The sequence below is a fragment of the Salmo salar genome, chromosome 01 (genome assembly GCF_965601325.2).
Source record: "Salmo salar chromosome 01, fSalSal1, whole genome shotgun sequence".
Lineage (NCBI taxonomy): Eukaryota > Metazoa > Chordata > Actinopteri > Salmoniformes > Salmonidae > Salmo > Salmo salar.
The window spans coordinates 45440659-45466953 of NC_138291.1; the positions used below are offsets into that span (position 1 = coordinate 45440659).

The 26295-nt window shown below is 43.1% G+C and overlaps 1 protein-coding gene across 3 annotated transcripts; it reads left to right on the forward strand.

Annotated features, from left to right (window-relative positions):
- The first annotated feature begins 6725 nt into the window (after window positions 1–6725).
- LOC106603258 (transcription factor HIVEP2) lies at window positions 6726–19961 on the forward strand. Of its 3 annotated transcripts, none has more exons than XM_014196658.3 (7): window positions 6726–6957; window positions 9876–13896; window positions 14517–14692; window positions 14955–15130; window positions 15334–15432; window positions 15572–16419; window positions 16647–19961. In XM_014196658.3, exons 2-7 carry the CDS (start codon window positions 9952–9954, stop codon window positions 17112–17114), a joined length of 5712 nt encoding a protein of 1903 aa, XP_014052133.3. In that variant the 5' UTR covers window positions 6726–6957; window positions 9876–9951; the 3' UTR covers window positions 17115–19961. The 3 variants fall into 3 exon arrangements, with proteins under 3 accessions (XP_014052133.3, XP_014052143.3, XP_082830976.1); XM_014196668.3 differs by having other exon boundaries at window positions 6726–6903; XM_082974850.1 differs by lacking the exon at window positions 6726–6957 and adding an exon at window positions 6978–7981.
- Window positions 19962–26295: the final 6334 nt, after the last annotated feature.

A 26295-nucleotide genomic window follows, 5' to 3' on the forward strand; every position in this document is an offset into this window, starting at 1 on the left:
TTTGCACACTGCCCCAACATATCCACAGATGATGCAATCTCCATTGCACTCCACACTGCCCTTTCACACCTGGACAAAAGGAACACCTATGTGAGAATGCTATTCATTGACTACAGCTCAGCGTTTAACTCCATAGTGCCTTCAAAGCTCATCAATAAGCTAAGGACCCTGGGACTAAACACCTCCCTCTGCAACTGGATCCTGGACTTCCTGACGGGTCGCCCCTAGGTGGTAAGGGTAGGTAATAACACATCTGCCACGCTGATCCCCAACACGGGACCCCTCAGGGGTGTGTGCTCAGTCCCGTCCTGTACTCCTTGTTCACTCATGACTGCACGGCCAGGCACGACTCCAACACCATCATTAAATTTGCAGATGACACAACGACGAGACTGCCTATAGGGAGGAGGTCAGAGACCTGACCGTGTGGTGCCAGGACAACGTGATCAAGACAAAGGAGATGATTGTGGACTACAGGAAAAAGAGGACAGAGCATCAACGGGGTTGCAGTGGAGCAGGTTGAGAGCTTCATGTTCCTTGGTGTCCACATCACCAACAAACTAACATGGTCCAAGCACAAAGACAGTCGTGAAGAGGGCACGACAAAACCTATTCCCCCTCAGGAGACTGAAAAGATTTGGCATGGGTCCTCAGATCCTCAAAAGGTTCTACAGCTGCACCATCGAGAGTATCCTGACTGGTTGCATCACTGCCTGGTATGGCAACTGCTCGGCCTGCAACCGCAAGGTACTACAGAGGGTAGTGCGAACGACCCAGTACATCACTGGGGCCAAGCTTCCTGCCATCCAGGACCTCTCCACCAGGCGGTGTCAGAGGAAGGCCCTAAAAATTGTCAAATACTCCAGCCACCCTAGTCATAAACTGTTCTCTATGCGACCGCATGGCAAGCGGCACCGGAGCGCCAAGTCTAGGTCCAAGAGAGTTCTAAAACAGCTTCTACCCCCAAGCCATAAGACTCATGAACATCTAGTCAAATGGATACCCAGACTATTTGCAGTGCCCCTCCCCTCCACACCCCTCTTTACACCACTGCTACTCTCTGTTGTCATCTATGCATAGTCACTTTAATAACTCTACCTACATGTACATGCTACCTCAAATAACCGGTGCCCCCGCACATTGACTCTGTATCGGTACCCCCCCTGTGTATATTCTCGCTATTGTTATTTCACTGCTGCTCTTTACTTGTTACTTTTATCTCTTATTCTTATCCGTATTTCTTTTAACTGCATTGTTGGTTAGGGGCTCGTAAGTAAGCATTTCACTGTAAGGTGTTCTATTCGGCCCACCTGTTCTATTCAGCCCATGTGACTAATACAATTTGATTTGATAAGGTCCCACAGCTGACAGTGCATGTCAGAGCAAAAACCAAGCCATGAGGTCGAAGGAATTGTCCGTAGAGCTCAGAGACAGACAGAATTGTGTCGAGGCACAGATCTGGCACAGATCTGGGAAGGGTATCAAAACATTTTTATAGCATTGAAGGTCCCCAAGAACACAGTGGCCTCCATCATTCTTAAATGGAAGAAGTTTGGAACCACCAAGACTCTTCCTAGAGCTAGCCGCCCAGCCAAACTGAGCAATCGGGGAGAAGGGCCTTGGTCAGGGAGGTGACCAAGAACTCAATGTTCACTCTGACAGAGCTCCAGAGTTTCTCTGTGGAGATGGGAGAACCTTCCAGAAGGACAACCATCTCTGCAGCACTCTACCAATCAGGCCTTTATGGTAGAGTGGCCAGACAGAAGCCACTCCTCAGTAAAAGGCACATGACAGCCTGCTTGGAGTTTGCCAAAAGGCACCTAAAGGACTCTGAGACCATGAGAAACAAGATTTTCTGGTCTGATGAAAACAAGATTGAACTCTTTACCCTGAATGCAAAGCGTCACGTCTGGAGGAAACCTGGCACCAGCCCTATGGTGAAGCATGGTGGTGACAGCATCATGCTGTGGGGATGTTGTTCAGCTGCTGGGACTGGGAGACTAGTCAGGATCGAGGGAAAGTTTAACGGAGCAAAGTACAGAGAGGTCCTTAATGAAAACCAGCTCCAGAATGCTCAGGACATCAGACTGAGGCGAAGGTTCACCTTTCAACAGGACAACGACCCTAAGCACACAGCCAAGACAGCACAGGAGTGGCTTCGGGCAAGTCTCTGAATGTCCTTGAGTGGCCTAGCCAGTGCTCGGAGCATGTCTGGAGAGTCCTGAAAGTGGCTGTGCAGCGACTCTCCCCATCCAACCTGACAGAGCTTGAGAGGATCTGCAAAGAATAGGAGAAACTCCCCGAATACAGGTGTGCCAAGATTGTAGCGTCATACCCAAGAAGCCTCGAGGCTGTAATCACTGCCAAAGGTGCTTCAGCAAAGTCTGAGTAAAGGGTCTGAATACTTATGTAAATGTGATATTTCTTTATTTTTTTATTTTTATAGATTTGTACAATTTTCTAGGAACCTGTTTTTGCTTTGTCATTATGGGGTATTGTGTGTTGATTGATGAGGGGGAAAAAGCTATTGAATCAATTTTAGAATAAGGCCGTAACGTAACAAAATGTGGAAAATGTCAAAGGATCTGAATACAAATGCACTGTATTACTTATATAATTATTGGCTCACTACTAGAGGGTTGTGTGTGTGTGTGTGTGTGTGAGTGTGTGTGTGTGTGTGTGTGTGTGTGTGTGTGTGTGTGTGTGTGTGTGTGTTTGGTTTTACTATCCTTGTGGGGACCAGAAATCCTCACAAGGATTGTAAAATTGGGAAATTTTACCAGTCTCCACAAGGAAAAAGGTTTTTAGGGTTTGGGTTAAAATTAGGGTTAGGCATTTGGTGTTAAGGTTAGGGTTAGGTTAAGGTTTAGGGAAAATAGGATTTGGGAATCAATCAACAAGGATAGTAAAACAAACGTGTGTGTGTGTGTGCACAGAGCACAGATATTGGGAATGCCAAGCAGTGTGTGTGGAAGGTCTAGGGGACAGACCATGGGTGCGTCCCAACTGGTACCCTATTCCCTATATGGGTCCTGGTCAAAAGTAGTGCACAATATAGGGAGTAGGGTGCCATTTGTGACAGAGCATTATATTTATAGATTGGCAACTTGACCTTCACTGCACAGTATCAGCCATTTTAGTGTCGCTCCTCCAGATACTGAATACAGACAGGTAGCATAATGGATTTAGCTGCAATGCAGTGCACTCATGTTTAGCTTCAAGCCTAAATTATTATCCCTCTATGTACTAGTACTACACTTAGTAAAGCAGTCCCATATATATCGGCGCTTTTTCTTCTTGATATGTTGATTCATTTAATTTAGAGTAAATGTAAGATGTTTTATGGGTATATTTTAAAAGAGGAATTTAATGTAAACACCGCAGGCCTAATATCTGGACAGAACTGTGAAATGTATGTATAAAGATAAGGGCATTTATATTATTTTCATATAACTGTTACATAAGTTTAGTAAGCAACCCTTTGTTATGCTGTGTAGGTTTTATGTTAACAATAAGCCTCTCCTAAAATGTTTTTAACTACAGTACATAACTGGTGCAAACCCTACCAAGGACTCCTTTTCATAGCAGCATCCAGTTGTTCTCACCCAATACCACCTACTGAAACTGAAGAGGGGGAGTCATGGCAGGTCAGTTATTCATAGTTGTGATAATTGTATTGTATTAAAAGGGCAAGATTCACACAAATGACAGAGATGCACATATTGTATCCATAGTTATGTTACATGTAATGATTTGTGCACAGTAGTTCAAATACACTATATACAAAAGTATGTGGACACCCATTCAAATGAGTGGATTCGGCTATTTCAGCCACACCTGTTGCTGACAAGTGTATAAAATCGATCGCACAACCATGCAATCTCCACAGACAAACACTGGCAGTTGAGGAGCCGTATTGAAGAGCTCAGTGACTTTCAATGTGGCACCATTATAGGATGCCACCTTTCCAACGAGTCAACTGTAAGAGCTGTTATTGTGAAGTGGAAACGTCTAGGACCAACAACGGCTCAGCCGCAAAGTGGTAGGCCACACAAGCTCACAGAACCGGACCGCCGAGTGCTAAAGCGTGTGAAAATCGTCTGTCCTCAGTTGCAACACTCACTACCGAGTTCCAAACTGCCTCTGGAAGCAACGTCAGCACAAGAACTGTTCATCGGGAGCTGCGTGAAATGGGTTTCCACACAAGCCTAAGATCGCAATGCCAAGCGTCAGCTGGAGTGGTGTAAAGCTCGCCGCCATTGGCCTCTGGAGCAGTGGAAACGCGCTCTCTGGAGTGATGAATCACACATCACCATCTGGCAGTTCGACGGACAAATCTGGGTTTGGCAGATTCCAGGAGAACGCTATCTGCCCCAATGCATAGTGCCAACTGTAAAGTTTGGTGGAGGAGGATTAATGGTCTGAATTAATGGTCTGAAGGGAAATCTTAATGCTACAGCATACAATGACATTCTAGATTATTCTGTGCTTCCAACTTTGTGGCAAGAGTTTGGGGAAGGCCCTTTCCTGTTTCAGCATGACAATGCCCCGTGCACAAAGTGAGGTCGATACAGAAATGGTTTGTCGAGATTGGTGTGGAAGAACTTGACTAGCCTGCACAGAGCCTTGACCTCAACCCCATTAAACAATTTTTTGGGGATGTATTGGAACGCCGACTGCGAGCCAGGCCTAATTGCCCAACATCAGTGCCCGACTTCACTAATGCTCTTGTGGCTGAATGGAAGCAAGTCCCCACAGCAATGTTCCAACATCTAGTGGAAAGCCTTCCTGGAAGAGTGGAGGCTGTTATAGCAGCAAAGGGGGGACCAACGCCATATTAATGTCCATGATTTTGGAATAAGATGTTCAATGAGAAGGTGTCCACATACTTTTGGTCATGAAGTGTAGATCAAATTCAGTTTAAATTATAACTTTTTTAAAAGATGAAAGAAAAAATTGTAGTTATGTTCATAAACAATTAATGCTCAAAAATGACTGATTTCAGTGACCGTAGATTGTGGATTGTAATCTTCCTGTGGGTGTAGATGTGACTGCAGTAGTATAAAGGCTGCACAGTATACAGCCAGCTCAGACTGAACAAAGCATTGATAAGGGAACAGAACGGAACAGAGCTGTATTGCCCAACCAAGGATGGAAAAGTGCCTTTGGCATCACCTTACAAGCTGCATGCTGCACTTCTATATAATAAAACAGTTTTCTCTCTTGCGGTTGGTGTCCTAATTTTAGCCAACAAATTATGCTTTGGGACATTTTCACCGTCGTTGGTCCACTTCTGAATTCAAACAGTTTAACCACCAGGTTCGGAAGATGGAGAGAGCATGGCATAGGAGCTAACCAGACCGTGGAAGAGTGGTATTAGGCTATAGTGATTAAATCGCATTCAAATTGCAACCCTCTCTTTATACTGTACAAGTGCATACCTGTATATGATGAGGGTATACAGTACCAGTCAAATGTATGGACGCACCTACTCATTCAAGGGTTTTTCTTTATTTTTACTATTTTCTACATTGTAGAATAACAGTGAAAATGTCAAAACTATGAAATAACAAACATGGAATCATGTAGTAACCAAAAAAGTGTTAAACAAATCAAAATATATTTTATATTTGAGATTCTTCAAAGTAGCCACCCTTTCCACACTCTTGGAATTCTCTCAACCAGCTTCATGAGGTAGTCACCTGGAATGCATTTCCATTGTTCAAAGTTAATTTGTGGAATTTCTTTCCTTCTTAATGCGTTTGAGCCAATCAGTTGTGTTGTGACAAGGTAGGGGTGGTATACAGAAGATTGGTCAAATTTGGTAAATGACCAAGTCCATATTATGGCAAGAACAGCTCAAATAAGCAAAGAGAAATGACAATCCATCAATACTTTAAGACACGAAGGTCAAATTTGTGTTTTTAGTGGGACTATCATTTGCAAAGCTGTCATCAGGCAAAAGGTGGCTACTTTGAAGAATCTCAAATCTCAAATATATTTTGATTAGTTTAACACTTTTTTGGGTTACTACATGATTCCATATGTGTTATTTCATAATTTTGATGTCTTCACTATTATTCTACAATGTAGAAAATAGTCCAAATAAAGAAAAACCCTTGAATGAGTAGGTGTGTTCAAACTTTTGACTGGTACTGTATGTCTTTGTAGTTGTCAGTGATCACAGTGAATTGTTTCCCATCACCCAGAGGGAAAGTAAGTGTCTGCTGTGTTTTGGCCTAATGAGGAGGGTAAATCCCTAACTATACTTCACTATGAACCCTGATTTTACTTGGGTCTGTCTCCTGTGTATTTGGGTCATCCCAGGTTATCAAACTAGTGTAATCAGGGATCCCAGACCCTGGTAGAATCCCTTTTGGTGTATAAAGGATCCACACCGGGAAAGTGTAGCTGAATATTCTATTCTATTCCCTCCTGGACCCGCTGAGAAATGTAACTGTGCTATGTTTTGAACCTCAAGCTAAGAAAATGTTGCTGTCTGTTGTGTTCAGGTCGCAGGTAAAAGCAGCGTTTTGGTATATGAAGGGTTTAAACATTGTTTTGCCTCCACACTGAGAAAGTGTATCTGTCTGCTGTGTTTTGGACCCACACTAAAAAAGTGTAAATGCTGTGTTTGAGAAAATGTATTTTAACGTGGGCTGTTGTATAATCCCTCACAGGGCCCCTTTGCTATTTTTGTGCCTGGGTCTGTCCGCGTCATGCTTGGGTATTTTCTCTGTTGACTAGCTCACATCAATAGATAGTCGAATGAATACTCAGTCAGCCAGCAGCAGCGGCGGAAACATAAGATTGATGAGATTTTACTCCTCGCTAAATCTGATCATTGTTGTTATTACTATAACCCAGGGATGGAGAATGGACCGCTGGAATTTGCAAAATGAGGTATGTCACATGTGACTGGCGATATGGGACATGAAGGGAGTATACGAATGTCAGGTTTGTATGATGATTATATTCGATATCTGCATGTCTGTTGCTTAAGGAGATACTATTTTCTTACCACAGACCTTGTGCTTTAACTGCATGTATTCTGAGTAGAAAACAGTCTCATTGCATTGGTGTTCATTCTGCATGCTGTGGGCTGTCATGCCATGGGCTTTCTGTCTCAGTGTCCCTGGCGCTATGTATTGTCCTTATAAGATGTATGGATGAGGGGCTAGTGTTGGCCTACATGACTGTCATCCCTGTTATGGGATATGTTCTGTATAGCTTGAACGTGATATGATGCAGTGGTATTATAAGGTCGTTTTCCATAACCTACATACAGTATGCTTCCCAATGTCTCCATTCAACATGCTTCAGCTGCTGTACCATCCATGTCTTATCAGCATGTACTGTCAGATCCATAAATATTGGCATCCTTGAGAAAGATTTGCAAAAAAGCCTGTATAAAACAGATAATAGAAATACTGAGCTATATTGTATGCTAAAAAACGGGGAAATTATATTATGTTAATACAATTGCTCAGAGAAAGAGATTTTGTTTAATGAGTAACAAATTCAAAAAAGATACTCTAGCACTGACCACTTGCAAGGATAACCACACCGAGCCTTTTTCTAAATGTGTTATGAGATTGGAGAACACATTGGGAGGGATCTTAGACCATTCCTCCATACAGAATATTTACAGATCCTTGATATCCTTCGTCTACATGGTTTGCCCAATTCAATCCACAGGTTTTCAATGGGGTTCAAGTCCAGAGACTGAGATGGTCATTGCAAAATGTTGATTTTGTGGTCAATGAACAATTTCTTTGTGGATTTTGATTAGTGCTTGGGGTTAATATCTTGCTGGATCCACTTGCGGCCAAGTGTCAGCCTCCTGGTAGAGACAACCAGGTTTTTGGCTAAAATGTCCTGGTAAAGTTCATGATGCCGTTGACCTTAACAAGGGAGCCAAGACCAGTTGAAGCAAAATAGCCCCATAACAGCAAAGATCCACCACCATATTTTACCGGAGGTATGAAGTACTTTTCTGCATTTGCTTTCATTTTTCAACTTCAAACCCACCACTGGGTGTGTGTGTGTGTGTGTGTGTGTGTGTGTGGCCAAAGAGCTCTATCTTCAGGTCATCTAACCATAGCACCGGTTACAATCCAAGTGCCAATGCTATTTACCAGGGTCTCCCAAGTGGCAGAGCGCTCTAAGGCACTGCATCTCCGTGCTAGAGGCGTCATTACAGACCCTGGTTTGATTCCAGGCTGTATCACAACCGGCTGTGATTGGGAGTCCCACAGGGCGGCGCACAATTGGCCCAGTGTCGTTAGGGTTTGGCCGGGGTAGGCCGTCATTGTAAATGAGAATTTGTTCTTAACTGACTTGCCTAGTTAAATAAAGGTAACAACAAAAAAAAAGTGGTCAGATTAAATCAAAATAGAGCTCTTTGGCTATGCACACCAGTGGTACAGTAGCATCTTTCTGTGAACAGTTTTGATATACCATGAATGAGATATATTACTGTAACGTGCGACACGACCATTAGCTTTACCTACATGAGGAATAGATATACTTAAAAGAGGTTGGGAAGTGTACATACTAAAGGGTCTGTTCCCTTCCCGCTCTCTCTCTGTGGTGTAGTTCAGAGGCGAGGTATGCATTGTTTCAATGAGGCAGGCTTATCTCCCTGACACCCTGCACTTGTAGTTCCTCCTCTCATTGCTTTAGTTGGGAACGATGGAAAAATACCCAGCTATGAGGTCAGAATGACCTTGAGGAGAGATAGATCCCCTGTCCCCTCCCTCTCAAGGCTTACAATGTTGTCACCTCTGCCCTGATACCTCTGGAAACCTTCTCTCATAGAATGTTCCAAAAAGCCACCTTTTACAGTACACAGTATATACTGGATTCTCCTCTTTGGTCTGTCTGTCTAAGTGAGGAATGCAAAACTCTATCTGATTACTGTAGTCTTTAGCCATATGTCAAGTGGGAGGATAAAGCACTTCCCATTTGAATATTAGTTGGACATACTTGCTGTATAAGCACAGACTCTTTGATTTAATGCATGTTTTATCTCTGCATCTTGAGTCACCTTGGATTTGTATCATCCCCGAGAGAGAGATAGAGAGAGAGAGAATACTAGGATGGTTGTAAGAAAGAGAGCAGTAGGAAGTAACAAAAAGAGAGAGCGTCACTCATAGAATGTCCTAATTAAGAGTAGCTCAGTGGGTTTGAACCAGATAATCTTACATAACCTCGTTAAAGAGCACACAGCCTTTGATACTGAGATGAAAATGATGTTCCCTCTGAGACGCAGCATATTGTGGAGCCCCATGGTATAGAGCTGAGGTATAGGACAAGATTACATACCCAACCCTATTGTATATTGCTGAGGTATGGGCCAAGATTACATCCCATTCTACAGGCCCTGGTCAAACGTAGTGCACTATGTAAGGGATAGGCTGCCATTTGTGATGAAGGCATAGTAATAGCGCCGAGATCCAGATAGCCCCATGGTATGGAGCTGAGATATAGGACAGGATAATATACAGTACGCACATCCAATGTCTTTGAGTTTAGAGTCCAAGTGCACACAAATACAGTACGCACACACACACACATTGTGATTGTAGTGCACAATGTGTGTGTGTAATATGAGGTACTATGAGGTATTTGAGAGAGTCTAGTAAGTAAAGAGCCAGATTTGTCTTTCCTGGTGTGAACACTGGTCATTATGTACCAAGTTTATTTGAGGAAGGAACATAAAGTACATTATTTTTGTAAGTAAGTTATCTTTGCATCTACTGATTAAGCTTGTATTCTGTCTTTGGTAGGGATAATGCTTGGATGTCCTTGAGGTAATATTTTGAGGTATGCAATTTCACTAATAATAATTTCAGTTTTCTGATATCTTTCAGATGACCCTTTATCTCCATATATTACTACATTTACATAACAGACATGATTGGATATCAACCCTGAAGAGGAATCGTCATGGAGTCACTAGAAACTACTGTGGAGGTCAAATGCTTTAAAGAGGGTCTAAAAAAGACAATTACACAGAAAAAGTGGGCAGCACCAGAGCCTACAACTGCCCAAACTAAAATGCCCCCTTCGGCTGATTCTGAGGGGGAGGGGTGGCACCTATGCCCACAACCTGAGGAGGACCAGAGTAGAACCACATGTGGTTCAACAGAAACGTCTGACTCAGGGAAACTAAGACAATTAGGGAAATCACTACGCCAATTACAGGATCAAGCCTGCAGTCATCCTCATTACAATGTATTAACATCATATCCACCACAGGAGAGACAGACAGTTCCCTTTGCTAGACAGAAAACGGCAGATCGCTTGGTTTCTGCACTTCCGCTATCCCATGGCAACTGTGAAGGGCCCTCTCCACAGAGGAGCTCCCCCAGTTTACCTGCGTCTCTTCAACACTGTTCCCAGTCAGGGATAGAGGAGCTATCCAAGGACGTGTGTAGTAAGATGGAGCAGAAACAGCAGCAGAGGCCTGGGAAGTATGTTTGTGATTATTGTGGGAGGGCATGTGCCAAACCCAGCGTACTTAAAAAGCATATTCGCTCACATACTGGGGAGCGACCCTACCCCTGCGTTCCCTGTGGCTTCTCTTTCAAAACCAAGAGCAATTTATACAAACACAGAAAATCTCATGCTCACTCTGTCAAAGCTGGGACAGTGCCAATTTCAGAACTGGGTTCTTACAATGCCAACATAGAGGACCGGGGATCTTTAGAAGGAGAAGGAGAGTTATACTCTGACGCTGAGCAGAGCTCTGACACGGATGATGACTATTCATCTTTCTTGGACTCCGTTTCAGTCGAGGAACCAGATAGCACCACTGCTGTAAAAGTACTGAATCTCATTGCCCAGAAACAGGGAGTTACATCAACATTATCTGAGGAGCGTTCAGCCAGGCTCCCAGAGATCAATGGTGCTCAAGCTCCAGACGTTTCTCAGGTCAGCCGTGCAATTCAATCCAGCGCCATCAAGCAGAGACTGGCACTCCGGCTCTCAGAGAAAAGGAGCAGTGACACTGACACATCTCTCTCCCTGCCTAGCCAGGGAAGCAAAGGCAGCACAGACTCAGGTTACTTCTCACGCTCTGAGAGCACAGAACACCAAACTGGTGGTCCTCCCAACACAAACACCAGGTCCTATCAAGAGATTATGTTTGGGAAGTGTTACAAACCGAACCCGAAACAGGCCATAACTGTTGTGACTTGCACTACAGACTTAATAAGTGATCGTAAGTCTTCAGAGCGAGGTGTTTCCCGCGTATTCACACAAGAAAAGGAATCACTGATAGAATCGATCAGAATAAACACACATTCATTTACAAGGGAAGAAATGAAAGAGGCTCAACTAGAGCTCTCTGATTCTGGACAGCTGGTGCGGAGCAACTCGATGCCCACGTCCTCAGCTGCGTGTATGGACATGCCACAAGGCCTGCGAGGCAGCCACTCCTTTGATGAGAGGGCGTCCCCTGGAGGTATTAGGAGACTTAGGCGACAGGCTGCCTTTGAACACTCTGCACACGATGGACACACAGAACTTCCTGATCACTATGGAAACATCTCTGATATTTCCAACCTTGGTGTAGAGATGGAATGTGCGACGAGGAAGCGACGGAAGGAAAAATGTATTAGGGAGGAGGAGGATGTAGCAGGCAAGTATCACACAGACTACGACCACTCTGAAGAGATGAGGGACTGTGATTCAAAGCAAGCCTCTCAAGGTACTTTAACCACTACTCCTTCAGTGAAAGTACATGCCCAAAGTGTGAATACACAGGATAGAGCACAGTGTGATAGACTGGACATGGAAATGTTGCAAGACACCACAGAGAAGAGAACTTTAGGTAATGTCATCTCTGTGATTCAACACACAAACTCCCTAAGCAGGTCTCATTCTGACGAGTCTTACAACTACCAGAGATGGGAAAAGCCTTCCTCAATGGAAGTGGTGGAGCAAACTGAAACTCGAGATAAAAGGACTGAGATCTTTGCACACCAATTGAGTGACAGTAGATTGTTAGATCAATCATATCAAATGACACCTAAGCTAGTCCGTCAGTCCAACATACAGGTCCCAGAGATCAGGGTGACTGTAGAACCTGACAGTCCAGAGAAAGAGAAAGCAGCTGAGGTTAAACAGGTGAAGGCAAAGGAGCCCGATAGATATGTAGAGGAGTTCCAATGGCCTCAAAGAAGTGAAACCCTGTCTCAATTCCCCCCAGAAAAACTCCCTCCAAAGAAGAAGAGACTGCGCTTAGCTGACTTGGAGCACTCCTCTGGTGAGTCTAGCTTCGAGTCGGCCTGTACGAGCCTCTCCCGAAGCCCTAGTCAGGACAGCAACCTATCCTACTGCTCCAGCTTCTCGTTTGACCGAGAAGAGAGAGAGCGAGAGTTTATCCCCAAGCCAGCTTCCCCGGCAGCGAGACAGGATGAGTTTGGAAAAGCGTTGGAGTTCTTAGCTGTGCCAGGAAGCGCCCACTCCCTCTCTGTCCTGAACCAGCGTCAACAACATGAAATGAGACGCTCCTCTTCAGAACAGGCACCGTGCAACTCTCAGCGCAGAGAGCTCCCAGAGGTCCGAAGCATATCATTTGACTACGGCAGCCTCTCTCCAATGGCCAAAGTTAGACATGCAGAACTCGGCGCCAGTTACTCAGAACACAGACGGGGTAACTTGGTAAGACAGGCGTCCTTGAATGTTGACCCTGAATTTACACATCCAGTCCTTCCGCTAAATATTCTTCCTCAGTACCTCAGCAATGCCCTGTCGTTCTCAACCACTTCTCTGCTCTCGCAGTCTCTGCCAATGTTTGCCCCTCAGCCACCACACTCCGGTCTCTTAGTTCCTGTTAGAATACAGGCTCACGTACCGTCTTACGGTAGCATTACATACACCACTGTGTCACAGGTTGTAGATGATCCATACGAAAACTCTCTCACTTCTCACTTTGCACATTTATCCACAAATTTAGATGCATTATTAGGACACGCCCGAGGACTGTTGACCAACCCAGCCCAGATTCAAGTACTAGATCTGTCACCAGCTAAGTTTAAGACAGGCATCCCTCTAACCTTGACCTCCAGGACTATCTCCACCACCAACTGTGGATCCAGTGGTGGATCCAACAAGCGCATGCTATCTCCGGCCAGCAGCTTGGACCTGTTAATGGAGGTAAAACAGCAGAAACGTGTCAAAGAGGAGAAAATGTACGGTGAGATAGTGGAGGAGTTGGGTGCTGTGGAGTTAGGGAACTGTAATGTGACCGAAGAGAGCAAGTACAGTTTAAAGACAGAGTTTAAAAGTGACACCAACCAGGGAGCATCACTGTCAGGCCTTCCTTCTATATCCTCTTTGTCTGTGTCATCCTCACATCATTCTCAAGACGACCGAGCAAGTGGAAGCTTCATCTCACCTCAGCAACAAGGGTCAGAATGTCCTGATTCCCCTATGGACAACTCCCCAACGGAAACAAGCCTACATCCACCCTCTCTGATTTCACTAAATGATTTCAAAGAGTCTGGCATGGACAGCAAGGCACAGATGGAAATTATGGTGCAGTTAGTCAAAGGTCAGGGCATCCTCATCTCTGACGGTGAAAACACCAAACTGATATCTCAGTTTCCAAGTCTTCGCACAACGACAGTTGTGAGTTGGTGCTATCTGAACTACACCAAGCCAAACAGCACTCCCAACACTTCTCCTATGTCCTCTGTGTACACTACGTGGTGCATCAGTGCCCATAATCCCAACCCTCTTAACCTCAACACCAGTGCAACCCTGGCTCTGCTCCGCTCCAAACAGAAGACTAACACATGGGTGTACACCATGGCTGCCATGTACCAACCTGGGACTGGGAAACTGGTCTCCTCCTCACTCTTATGGAGACAGAGGCTTGAGCTGGTGAGAACCTTTATTGTTCATTTTTGACCCTCACATTTCCATATTGAATGTATGTTTACAATCCTTGACTCAAGTTACATCATAAACTATCTAATATTGTATAATATTGTAACCATATTACATTGTTAATATCCTGTATTACCTAACTCCATTACCTAAATATATCTAAACTGCATGTTAACAGAATGTTTATTCTTGACCTCCTCCCGAGTGGCGCAGCGGTCTAAGGCACTGCATCGCAGTGTTGTGGCGTCACTACAGGCTGGGGTTCAATCCCAGGCTGTGTCATTATGGGTCGTGACCGGTAGTCCCATAGGGCAGCGCACAATTGGCCCAGCGTCGTCCGGGTTAGGGGAGGGTTTGGCCGGGGGGGGCTTTACTTGGCTCATCACTCTGACTTTGGTCGTCAGTTGAACGGTGTTTCCTCTGAAACATTGGCTTCCGGGTTAAGCAAATGGTTTGGCGGTTTCTGGGGACGCATGACTCGACCTTCGCCTCTCCCGAGCCCATTGGGGAATTGCAGCGATGAGACAAGATCGTAATCACGAAAGTGGAGAGAAAACGGGGTTACATTTTTTATTCTTTCTTCATATTAACGTTTATTTATCTATCTCATTTAGCTACAGAGCAAACCGGAGCTCAAAGAGCTGGATGTGATCTCCTATGGAAGGAAAGTGAAGGATGCCAGCTGCAGGGTAAAAGCAGCGAAGGAGGACTGGAAAGACATGGAGGTCTCCTCGAAACAAACAGCAGCGCTAACACCAACACCAACCCAGATCAAAATCTTTGAAGGAGGGTCAGTTATGATACTATCACATGAATCAATAAGCAATAGAATGTTCATTATAATGTTAGTTTGTAATGCTTTATATAGGGGTAACGCCTGGTGGTACAAATTATTTGTAACTTTATTTATTTAACCCGGTAGTCCTATTGAGGTCAGAAGACCTCTTTCCCAAGGGTGACCTGGAATTAGATGAAATATATGTTTTCACTTACCTTGCATGTCTAAAGCTTTTTATAGAACATCACATTAAGGATTGTTTCCCTTCCCTCAGGTTCAAGTCCAATGAGGACTATGTGTACGTGAGGGGCAGAGGCCGAGGAAAGTATATCTGTGAGGAGTGTGGCATCCGCTGTAAGAAACCTAGTATGCTAAAGAAACATATACGCACCCACACTGACGTCAGACCCTACGTTTGCAGGGTCTGCATCTTCGCTTTCAAAACTAAAGGTGGGTATCCCGTCTTTTTATTCCATTGAAATGAATGAACCAAGAGGTATAAAAGCACTTTGTGACAACTGCTGATTTAAAAAGTGATTTATACATGATTGATTGATGACAATAGGAACATTTATTTCCTAAATGTACAATTGAATGGTAATGAATATAATAAGTTCAACAAGATGAATCTTTAAATGTTTGTTGTCCTACAGGAAACCTGACCAAGCATATGAAGTCAAAGGCTCACATGAAGAAGTGTCTTGAGCTTGGGGTGTCAGTTACAGTGGATGATACAGAGACACAGGAATCTGGTAAAATATTGACCAATGACCAGTATACTATACTTTACTCCCTAATATGAATTATTCAGATATGTAACACTGAATTAATGACAGAAAGGAGTTTGATATATATTTGTCTTTATTTTTTCTGTTCTTTCAAACAATACAGATGACACCCAGCAAGACTCGAAGACCGGGGTCTTGAGCTCAGCCAAACACCAGTTCTCAGACGCAGACGACTCCGATGGCATGGATGAAGAGATAGATGACATCGACGAAGATGACGATGATGATTACGACGGTGGCTCCACTCCAAAGATCCGCTCCCGGAGCACCAGCCCTCAGCCCTGTGACATAGCCTCTCTGTCGGTCACCGCTACCACCATCACCCAGGTTGTGTCATCAGCTCTCCATGGCTGTACCCTCAGTACCTTCCGTTCTCTCCCCAGCTGCCTCACCAACTCCATCATGCCTCCATCGTCCCATCCCCATACCTCCATCTCAGGCAAGAGGACAGGGCCAGACCGGAGGACTGTCTTGGCCTCCAGCCTGGACAAAGAGCAGAGTGAGAGAGAGAGGCTTGTGGATGAGGACTGTAGCCTGGCCATGCTGTCTCCTGACCAGGGTTGTCTGTTCACCGGTCTGCTGTCCCCTGGCTGGGAGTCCCCTCTGAGGGAACCGTCCCCCTCCCAGCTCCGCTACCCATCACCCCGTAGAGATCTCTCCCCCCGGGGTCGCTCCTCACCTCGATGGGACACCTCCCAGCTGAGGCCTAGCTCCCCCAACCTCACCCCCATCCAGCACCTCTCCCCGGCCTGCATGGAGAGGCCCCTGTCCCCAGGCGGAGTGGACCTGGTTGGGAGGAGGGAGCCATCGGCCCGGGGCAGACAGAGGGTGGTGCTGAGGGCTGTGTCTCCACGTAGAGGGGGCTCGCAACACAGAGGGTCTGGCGATAAAACCATGCAACAAGCCAAGGCTGAACTTGTCCACAAGGGAGGATCCATTGAAATGGATTTGGTATGTAATGTAGTTGTTTACACTATATTATACACACATGTTTAGATTGACTAGTATGCTTGTCCATGCAAAACTAGTTGCACTGACTTCACTTCAACCACTTTGTCAGCTGGGTTGTTAGTATTCTTGATATAAAACCTTTATTCGTTTTTTTCCCACCGCTGGAGTCCCTGCATTAAACTGTAGAAAACTGTCTTCTGGTAGTCACTATAACTTGTTGTTTTTAGGATCAGAGGAGAAGCACGCTCCCCAACCTGCCTGGTCCCTCCAGCTCCAGTTGTACCCATCATAACGTCCTCAGCCACCTTCCCCTACACTCCCAGCAGCAGGCTCGAACTCTTCTCCCCATGGTCCCTATCGGGGGGATCCAGGTACTGCGCTCTTTGCCCTCCTGCAGCTCTGACCGGACCCATCTGTCAGCCCTGTCCCTTCAGAAGACTGAGCTCCACCAGGACAGCAATAAGGAGGGATCTGTCTGTGTGGCGGGCCCAGGTGCAGAGGACTCCGTAGCCCAGCAGCAGGAGAAGGAGCGGGAAAGGGAGAGGCCGTCCCCCCACCAGACACCCTGGGACTCTGAGGAGGAGAAAGATCCTGTCTCTGTCCTCACGGTCAGGGACCCTAAGCAGGAAGAGGGTCTTCAGACCTGCACCAAGGCCATCGCCTACCTCAGGATCACTTCTGAGGAGCATCTATAGACTGGGGTTGCATAGGGCTCTGGTCAAAAGTAATGCACTCTATAGGGAATAGGGTACCATTTGGGACATACACTACATGACCAAAAGTATGTGGACACCTGCTCGTCTAACATCTCATTCCAAAATCATGAGCATTAATATGGAGTTGTTCCCCCCATTGCTGCTATAACAGCCTCCACTGGACTTGCTTTCATTCAGCCACAAGATCATTAGTGAGGTTGGGCACTGATGTTGGGTGATTAGGCCTGGCTCGCAGTCGGCGTTCCAATTCATCCCAAAGGTGTTCGATGGGGTTGAGGTCAGGGCTCTGTGCAGGCCAGTCAAGTTCTTCCACACCGATCTTGACAAACCATTTCTGTATGGACCTCGCTTTGTGCACGGGGGCATTGGATATCATAAGGTGAATGCACCAACTTGTAAGTTGCTCTGGATAAGAGCGTCTGCTAAATGACGTAAATGTAAATGTAAATTGTCATGCTGAAACAGTAAAGGGCCTTCCCCAAACTGTTGCCACAAAGTTGGAAACACAGAATCGTCTAGAATGTCATTGTATGCTGTAAGCATTAAGATTCCCCTTCACTGGAACTAAGGGGCCTAGCCTGAACCATGAAAAACAGCCCCAGACCATTAATCCTCCTCCACCAAACTTTACAGTTGGCACTATGCATTGGGGCAGGTAGCGTTCTCCTGGCATCCACCAACCCCAGATTTGTCCTTCAGACTGCCAGATGATAAAGCGTGATTCATCACTCTGGAGAATGCGTTTCCACTGCTCCAGAGTCCAATGGCGGTGAGATTTACACCACTCCAACTGACGCTTGGCATTGCACATCGTGATCTTAGGCTTGTGTGTGGCTGCTCGGCCATGGAAACCCATTTCATGAAGCGCCCGACGAACAGTTCTTGTGCTGACGTTGCTTCCAGAGGCAGTTTGGAACTCGGTAGTGAGTGTTGCAACCGAGGACAGACGATTTTTACGCACTTCAGCACTCGGGGGTCCCGTTCTGTGCGCTTGTGTGGCCTACCACTTCGCGGCTGAGCCGTTGTTGCTCCTAGATGTTTCCACTTCACAATAACAGCACTTACAGTTGAACGGGGCAGCTCTAGCAGGGCAGAAATGTGATGAACTGACTTGTTGGCAAGGTTGCATCCTATTACGGTGCAATGTTGAAAGTCACTGAGCTCTTCAGTAAGGCCATTCCACTGCCAATGTTTGTCTAGGGAGATTGCATGGCTGTGTGCTCGATTTTATACACCTGTCAGCAACGGGTGTAGTTGAAATAGCTGAATCCACTAATTTGAAGGGGTGTCCACATACTTTTGTATATATAGTGTACCTTGGAGCTTCCTCCAGGAGCAGCGGAGCCTCTCATCCATCGTCCAGTCCCCCAGCTTGCCTGGTCCTAGATCTGTTTATGCTGTCTTGCCAACTTCTATGGTCACATAGGAGTTGGCAAGACAGCACAAGCAGATCTGGGACCAGAATACATCCACAGTCCCTCTCAATCTCATTCCTCTAGACAGACAGACAGACATACAAAATTACTTCATCCAGGCCCTTTTGGTTGGGTGTTGGAGGCTCTCCTCTCAGTCGGTTCAGGTTTCTGCATGCTAGTAGTGTAAAGGCCATGCATCTAACAAGCCCCTCCTCTCCTGTCTCCCTCCCACAGACTATATCTATATCTGAGCGAAGAACAAACCTTGAAATACAGGAACAACACAGACTTCATGCTCTCTATGAATTTCTCTATGAATTAAGAGTTTTTGAACATTTAGGTCAGCAGAATATTCATAGCGAAGGACAAGCTTCTTGCCAGTTGAAGTGGTGGACACAGGTGCAAAACATGGTATTAAAGTAAATGCTTATATATTAATTAAGCTTGCATATACTTGCACACAAACATAATTATTGATGTTGATTATACTCCATAACCCACTCTTAACACATACAGTATGTGCATACACATGTATATGTGGACGTATACTTGGACAAGCATTTCGCTACACCCGCAATAACATCTGCTAAATATGTGTGTGTGACCAATAACATTTGATTTGACTACTTTGAAAATAGGCTGTTGTTGTAGTCATATCGAGTGATGATAGTTAAGGGTTTGATTATTGAAAAAAATTGGAGAGGAAATAACAACAAAGTATCTGAAATATGAAAGGATTTGAAAATGGAGTCTGACCAAATTTAGCGTAGACTTGCTTCTTGTCCAGTTTGGTGCTTTTGATTGAACAGCGAAGGTCTGTCTGTGCCTTTTCTTTGCTTTCAACCTATGTTTTGAACAAGCATATTAAGCAAGGGGAAAGTGAATATCATTTTTAAGGAACTTTTAATCAGAATTGTCTGACGTGACAGTGTTATTTATTATCAATGAATATTGCACTAAAACATAGCTTTTACTTTGTGGAATTAAATTGCTGATTTGTGCAGCTACGTTTAATGTGAATGTGTCTATTTTAAATGCTTTACGTTGCAGATTCTCAATGTTGTGTTTTTATCTTTATGCTATTGCACAAATAGAGAAGTGAATATTATGTATACTGTGAGATGTCTTTATATATTAGAAAAGTACTCTCTTATTGATGATGGAAAATATTTGACTACTATTTATATGCTGTATATTATCTCCACTTATGCAACAGTGTGTCCCACTGACCGATGCTTATGAGATCCTTATGATGTCATGTCATTGCTTTATAACTTATGGCTTAATCAAAAACTTGTTTTTGTTATTCTGGCCTTTGAACCTTTATGAATTGAAATAAGCACTTTCATCCAAACTTTGATAACTGACTGAGATGGTTAGTAAGGAGAAATAAAAACAATCATGTGATCTATTGTGAGTTCAAACATTCCACTTCTTTTAAGTGATCCTTATCTACCGTGCCTTCAGAAAGTATTCACACCCTTTGACTTTTTCCACGTTTTGTTGTGTTACAGCCAAAATGTATTACATTTAGATGTTGTGTCACTGGCCTACACGCAATACCCCATAATGTCAAAAAGGAATTATGTTTTTAGAAATTTTTACAAATTCATTTAAAATGAAAAGCTGAAATGAGTCTTGAGTCAATAAGTATTCAACCCCTTTGTTATATCAAGCCTAAGTATGTTCAGGAGTAAAAATGTGCTTAACAAGCCATATAATAAGTTGCGTGGACTCTGTGAGCAATAATAGTGTTTAACATGATTTTTGAATGACTACCTCATCTCTGTACCCGACACTTAATTATTTGTAAGGTCCCTCAGTCGAGCAGTGAATTTCAAACACAGATTCAACCACAAAGACCAGGGAGGTTTTTGGTAGATGGGTAGATGGGTTAAAATTTTAAAAAAGCAGACATTGAATATCTATTTGATCATGGTGAAGTTATTAATTACACTTTGGATAGTGTGTCAATACACCCAGTCACTACAAAGATACAGGTGTCCTTCCTAACTCAGTTGCCGGAGTGGTAGAAAACCGCTCAGGGATTTCACCATGAGGCCAATGGTGACTTTAAAACAGTTACAGAGTTTAATGGCTGTGATAGGAGAAAACAGTGGATGGATCAACAATATTGTATTTACTCCACAGTACAAATGTAAATGACAGTAAAAAGAAGAAAGCCTGTACAGAATATAAATATTTCAAAACATGCATCATGTTTGCAATATGGAAATAAAGTAAAACTGCAAAAAATGTGGCAAAGAGATGTACTTTCTATCCTGAATACGTTATGTTTGGGGCAAATCCAACACAACACATCACTGAGTACCACTCTTCATATTTTCAAGCATGGTGGTGGCTGCATCATGTTATGGGTATGCTTGTTATTGGCAAGGGAGGTTTTTTGGGATAAAATAAATGGAATTGAGCTAAGCACAGGCAAGATCCTAGAGGAAAACCTGGTTCAGTCTCCTTTCCAACAGACACTGGGAGACAAATTCCCCTTTCATCAGGACAATAACCTTAAACACGAGGGGAACTATAACCTGGAGTTGCTTAGCATGACAATATTGAATGTTCCTGAGTGGCTTAGTTACAGTTTTAAATTAAATTGGCTTGAAAATCTGTGGTAAGACTTTAAAATGGCTGTCTAGCAATGATCAACAACCAACTTGACAGAGCTTCAAGAATTAAAAAAATAATGATGTGCAAATATTGTACAATCCAGGTGTGCAAAGCTCTTAGAGACTTACCAAGAAAGATTCAAAGCTGTAGTCTCTGCCAAATGTGATTCTAAGATGTATTGACTCAGGGGTGTGAATAGTTATGTAAATGAGATGTTTCTGTATTTAATTTTCAATACATTTAGGAAAAAAAAGAATTTAAAAAAATGTTTTCAATTTGTCATTATAGGGTATTGTGAGTAGATGGGTGAAAAAAAATCTACCTAATCCATTTCGAATTCAGGCTGTAACACACCAAAATGTGAAATAAGTAAAGGGGTATGAATACTTCCTGAAGTCACTGTAAGTATGCATGTACAGTGCATTTAAGTTTTACAATTTTCTTCCCTTTAATTTTAAGTGTGAATGTTCTTTTAGGTTTTAGGTGAAGAAGATGGGTGGATTAATTAATTTGTTTCCGCTAAAAATGTAAATACTTGTACAGTGAAATTCATATTTCCTTTATGTGCAGTTTATTTTTCTGGGTTGAATTTTCAGTGTTAAATTCACAACTTTTGATGTGGATTGTAGATATCTTTTAAGAGGTAAAAAATAATTGCATTTTAAATATTGAAGTTAACATGACGTTAGCAAATTGACTTGACATTTACAGTTTCACAGCTGAGGCATGAGTGTGGATTGATATAAAATACGTTATACTCAGCTTTAACTCTCACCATGATGTCTGGGGTGGCTATCACTTTACCGACTCCATTTGCATGCTATCACAGGTCATACTCTATGGCAGTGGCGATTTTAGCATGTAAATCTTGGTTGGGCAACCTCCCCCCAATTTTTTTTTAGATGCATGCCAGCAAAGCCACTGCACAACACAACACTAAACAATACATGAATTGCACTATAATGGTGACTTGCGGTGCCCACAAACTGTTAGGGCCTACATAAAGCTGAGCTTTCTTTTCAGCATCATAGAGTGAATCCTTACCACTGCTACACCTGACTATCAGCGAAACAGCCTAATTTTTTATTTTTATTTATTAACTAGGAAAGTCAGTTAAGAACAAATTCTTATTTGCAATGACAGCCTACCAAAAGGCAAAAGGTCTCCTGCCGGGGACAGGGGCTGGGATTAAAATAAATAAATATAGGACAAAACACACATCACGGACAAGAGAGACAACACAACACTACAATAAAGAGAGACCTAAGACAACAACATAGCAAGGCAGCAACACATGACAACACAGCATGGTAGCAACACAACATGAAATGATCTACTGTCTTTTAAAAAAAAACTGTTCATATGGCTGACTTGCTTAAACAAATGTGGTTTCTACTGACAATTGAGATGAACAAACTATGGCATAAGGTGACGGCGAGCAGATAAGAGGTAATCTGTCATTTCAATTAAGACATAAATGAGCGAGCTAGGATAGACATAACTATTTGGTCAGCACTTTTGAAATGTACAGCGACAGAATTTAGGACATGGGCTATTCTTACAGTATTCTCCCTGTATACCAAGTCAGAACTGTAGGATAAATAAAGGGGGGCATATAAGCAGACAAAGTTCTTATAATATTCAATGGTACAATTTCTCTAAAACATGCTATTGGCTACATGTGCACCACCAAGAGAACAGTAGGGTAAGTTAGGAGGGGGAAAGGGACCAAATTATTAGGGTGAGGCACATGGGCTACTAACAGCTTACTACACAACATACACTTAGTATTACGTTCTTAGCTACAGTATACATATCTCCCTGACATATTACAGAATTTAGGTAGCAGCATACAAGACCCAAGTCCCTGACTTTGAATTCTGAATTGGATGACCATTCAAAACGTATTTTTCCAGTCGGTGCAAGTTTTTTTTCAGAGTTCCCAGTTGTCTTGAACTCACTGAAGTCTGAGATTTCCCAGTTTCCAGTTGTTTTGAACACAGCAGAAGTCATACTGGATTGACTGCATGGCCAATGTATTCAAACTTTTCTGGCCCATCACGTTGAATGTTTATCCTTTTAAGCTTGGAAAAGAGACCATTAAACCCAGACTTGGACCACACACCCACTCCACTGAATAGAAGGCTAGTGACTGCTTTGCAACGCATGCAGTTAGCCACTGATTCCTTCCAAACCAGTCATTGTTGAATTTGCGATTTCCAACTTGTTGTGTAATGTTTATGTCCAATGGCTGATGAGCACCGATATGTTTTATCTATAATTTCTCTTCATCTGAAAAGGATTTGCCAGTAGATTGTTGACTTTTTAAAATTTTATTTTACCTTTATTTAACTAGGCAGGTCAGTTAAGAACAAATTCTTATTTTCAATGATGGCCTAGGAACAGTGGGTTAACTGCCTTGTTCAGGGGCAAAACGACAATTTTTACCTCGTCAGCTCAGGGATTAGATCTTGCAGACTTTTGGTACATTTTCTACATTGTAGAATAATAGTGAAGACATCAAAACTATGAAATAACACATCGAATCATGTAGTAAGTAAAAAAGTGTTAAACAAATCAAAATATATTTTAGATTTTAGATTGTTTAAAGCAGCCACCCTTTATCTTGATGACAACTTTGCACACTCTTGGCATTCTCTCAACCAGCTTCATGAGTTAGTTACCTGGAATGCATTTCAATTAACAGGTGTGCCTTGTTAAAAGTTAATTTGTGGAAATTCTTTCCTTCTTAATGTGTTTGAGCCAGTCAGTTGTGTTGTGACAAGGTAGGGTTGGTATACAGAAGATAGCCCTATTTGGTAAAAGACCAAGTCCATATTATGGCAAGAACACCTCAAATTAGCAAAGAAAAACGATAGTCTATCAATACTTTAAGACATGAAGGTCAGTCAATCCGGAACATTTCAAGAACTTTGAAAGTTTTTCAAGTGCAATTGCAAAAATCATCAAACGCTATGATGAAACTGGCTCTCATGAGGACGGGCACAGGAAAGGAAGACCCAGGGTTACCTCTGATGCAGAGGATAAGTTAATTAGTGTTAACTGCACCTCAGATTGCAGCCCAAATAACTGCTTTTCAGAGTTCAAGTAACAGACACATCTCAACATCAACTGTTCAGAGGACACTGCGTGAATCAGGCCTTCATAGTCGAATTGCTGCACTACTAAAGGACACCAAAAAGAAGAAGAGACTTGCTTGGGCCAAGAAACACGAGCAATGGACATTAGACCGGTGGAAATCTGTCCATTGGTTTGATGAGTCCAAATTAGAGATTTTTGGTTCCAACTGCCATGTCTTTGTGAGACGCAGAGTAGGTGAACGGATGATCTCCGCATGTGTGGTTCCCACGTGAAGCATGGAGGAGGAGGTGTGATGATGTGGGGGTGCTTTTCTGGTGACACTATGATTTATTTAGAATTCAAGGCACACTTGACCAGCATGGCTACCACAGCATTCTGCAGCAATACGCCATCCCATCTGGTTTGTGCTAAGTGGGACTATCATTTGTTTTTCTACAGGACAATGACCCAAAACACACCTCCAGGCTGTGTAAGGGCTATTTGACCAAGAAGGAGAGTGATGGTGCTGCATCAGATAACCTGGCCACCACAATCACCCGACCTCAACCCAATCGAGATGGTTAGTAAAAATTAAGAAAAACCCTTGAAACTTTCAAAGTTCTTACATTTCTGGATTAACTGACCTTCGTGTCTTAAAGTATTGATGGACTGTCATTTCTCTTTGCTTATTTGAGCTGTTCTTGCCATAATATGGACTTGGTCTTTTACCAAATAGGGCTATCTTCTGTATACCAACCCTACCTTGTCACAACACAGCTGAGTGGCTCAAACACATTAATTAAGAAGGAAAGAAATACCACAAATTAACTTTTAACAAGGCACACCTGTTAATTGAAATGCATTCCAGGTGACTACCTTATGAAGCTGGTTGAGAGAATGCCAAGAATGTGCAAAGCTGTCATCATGGCAAAGCCTGGCTACTTTGAAGAATCTAAAATATATTTTCATTTGTTTAACACTTTTGGTTACTACATGATTCCATGTGTTATTTCATAGTTTTGATGTCTTCACTATTATTCTACAATGTAGAACATAGTAAAAATAAAGAAAAGCCCTTGAATATGTAGGTTTTCCAAACTTTTCACTGGTACTGTATATATAACTGAGATTAAAAAGACTAGGCAACAGGATACATAATAAACAGTAGCAGCAGCGTATGTGATGAGTCAAAAAAAGGGTCAATGCAAAACGTCTGGGCAGCTGTTTGGTTGACTATTTAACTAACAAAAAGTCAGTGTTAGTGGTAACTCACCAAGTTACAGATAATTTACCTCTTATTAAAGCAGTCGCTAATTCCCATGATTAGTTATTGACATCGTTACAGGACAGTCAGGATAGAGAAAACACAGTGATGTTTCAGATTATATCATATTTGTCCTAGGAGGGAGAACTCTCCAGAATGAAGTGAATAGAGATTTATATTCTACCGACATCCTCTGGTGATGAATGATCAGTACAGACAACTGTTACTTTGAGAAAGGAGAGAACGTCAATTGCACCTAAACACAATCCTTCATATTCCAGGCACTGTTACTAAGAATACCATGATCAATTATACAATGGATTTCGTGTGTCGTTTAGTCATAAAATGTATTCACTGTCTATTAATTCAGTTCTAATATGCTGGAGGGTGAGCAAATTATGATTGCTGGTTGTATAGTTTAGTACATAGTGCCATGGGTCGCATTAGCTTTCAGAAATCAGCATTTTCAAAACGCAGACCATAAAACACATGCGTTTTAAACCATTTCACCTGCGTTTTATATTGAAAGTCAACAGTGGTGTTTTGCTTCAATGAAGTGATACCGGACGTGCAAGAACTAGACGATGCATGGCCATCATATTTCTGAATGTTTATTGTAGAAAGAATGTAGCCAGATACATTTCCTAATGTTTTGCTTGAAGAATCTTGCATTTTAACTAGTTACCAGAGAAATACTAAACAGGAGGAAAGTACCGGACAAAAGTAGCCTACAATAGGCTGCACATCAGTCAGTGCAAAAACATTTCATCGG

What these genes read in the sequence shown, in the direction of transcription:
- LOC106603258 (XM_014196658.3), top strand. Translation starts at nt 9,952, where the DNA reads ATGGAGTCACTAGAAACTACTGTGGAGGTCAAATGCTTTAAAGAGGGT. An exon ending in CTTCGCTTTCAAAACTAAAG is followed by an intron (nt 15,131 to 15,333) that starts GTGGGTATCCCG and finishes GTTGTCCTACAG; the next exon opens with GAAACCTGACCAAGCATATG. An exon ending in GATCCATTGAAATGGATTTG is followed by an intron (nt 16,420 to 16,646) that starts GTATGTAATGTA and finishes TGTTGTTTTTAG; the next exon opens with GATCAGAGGAGAAGCACGCT.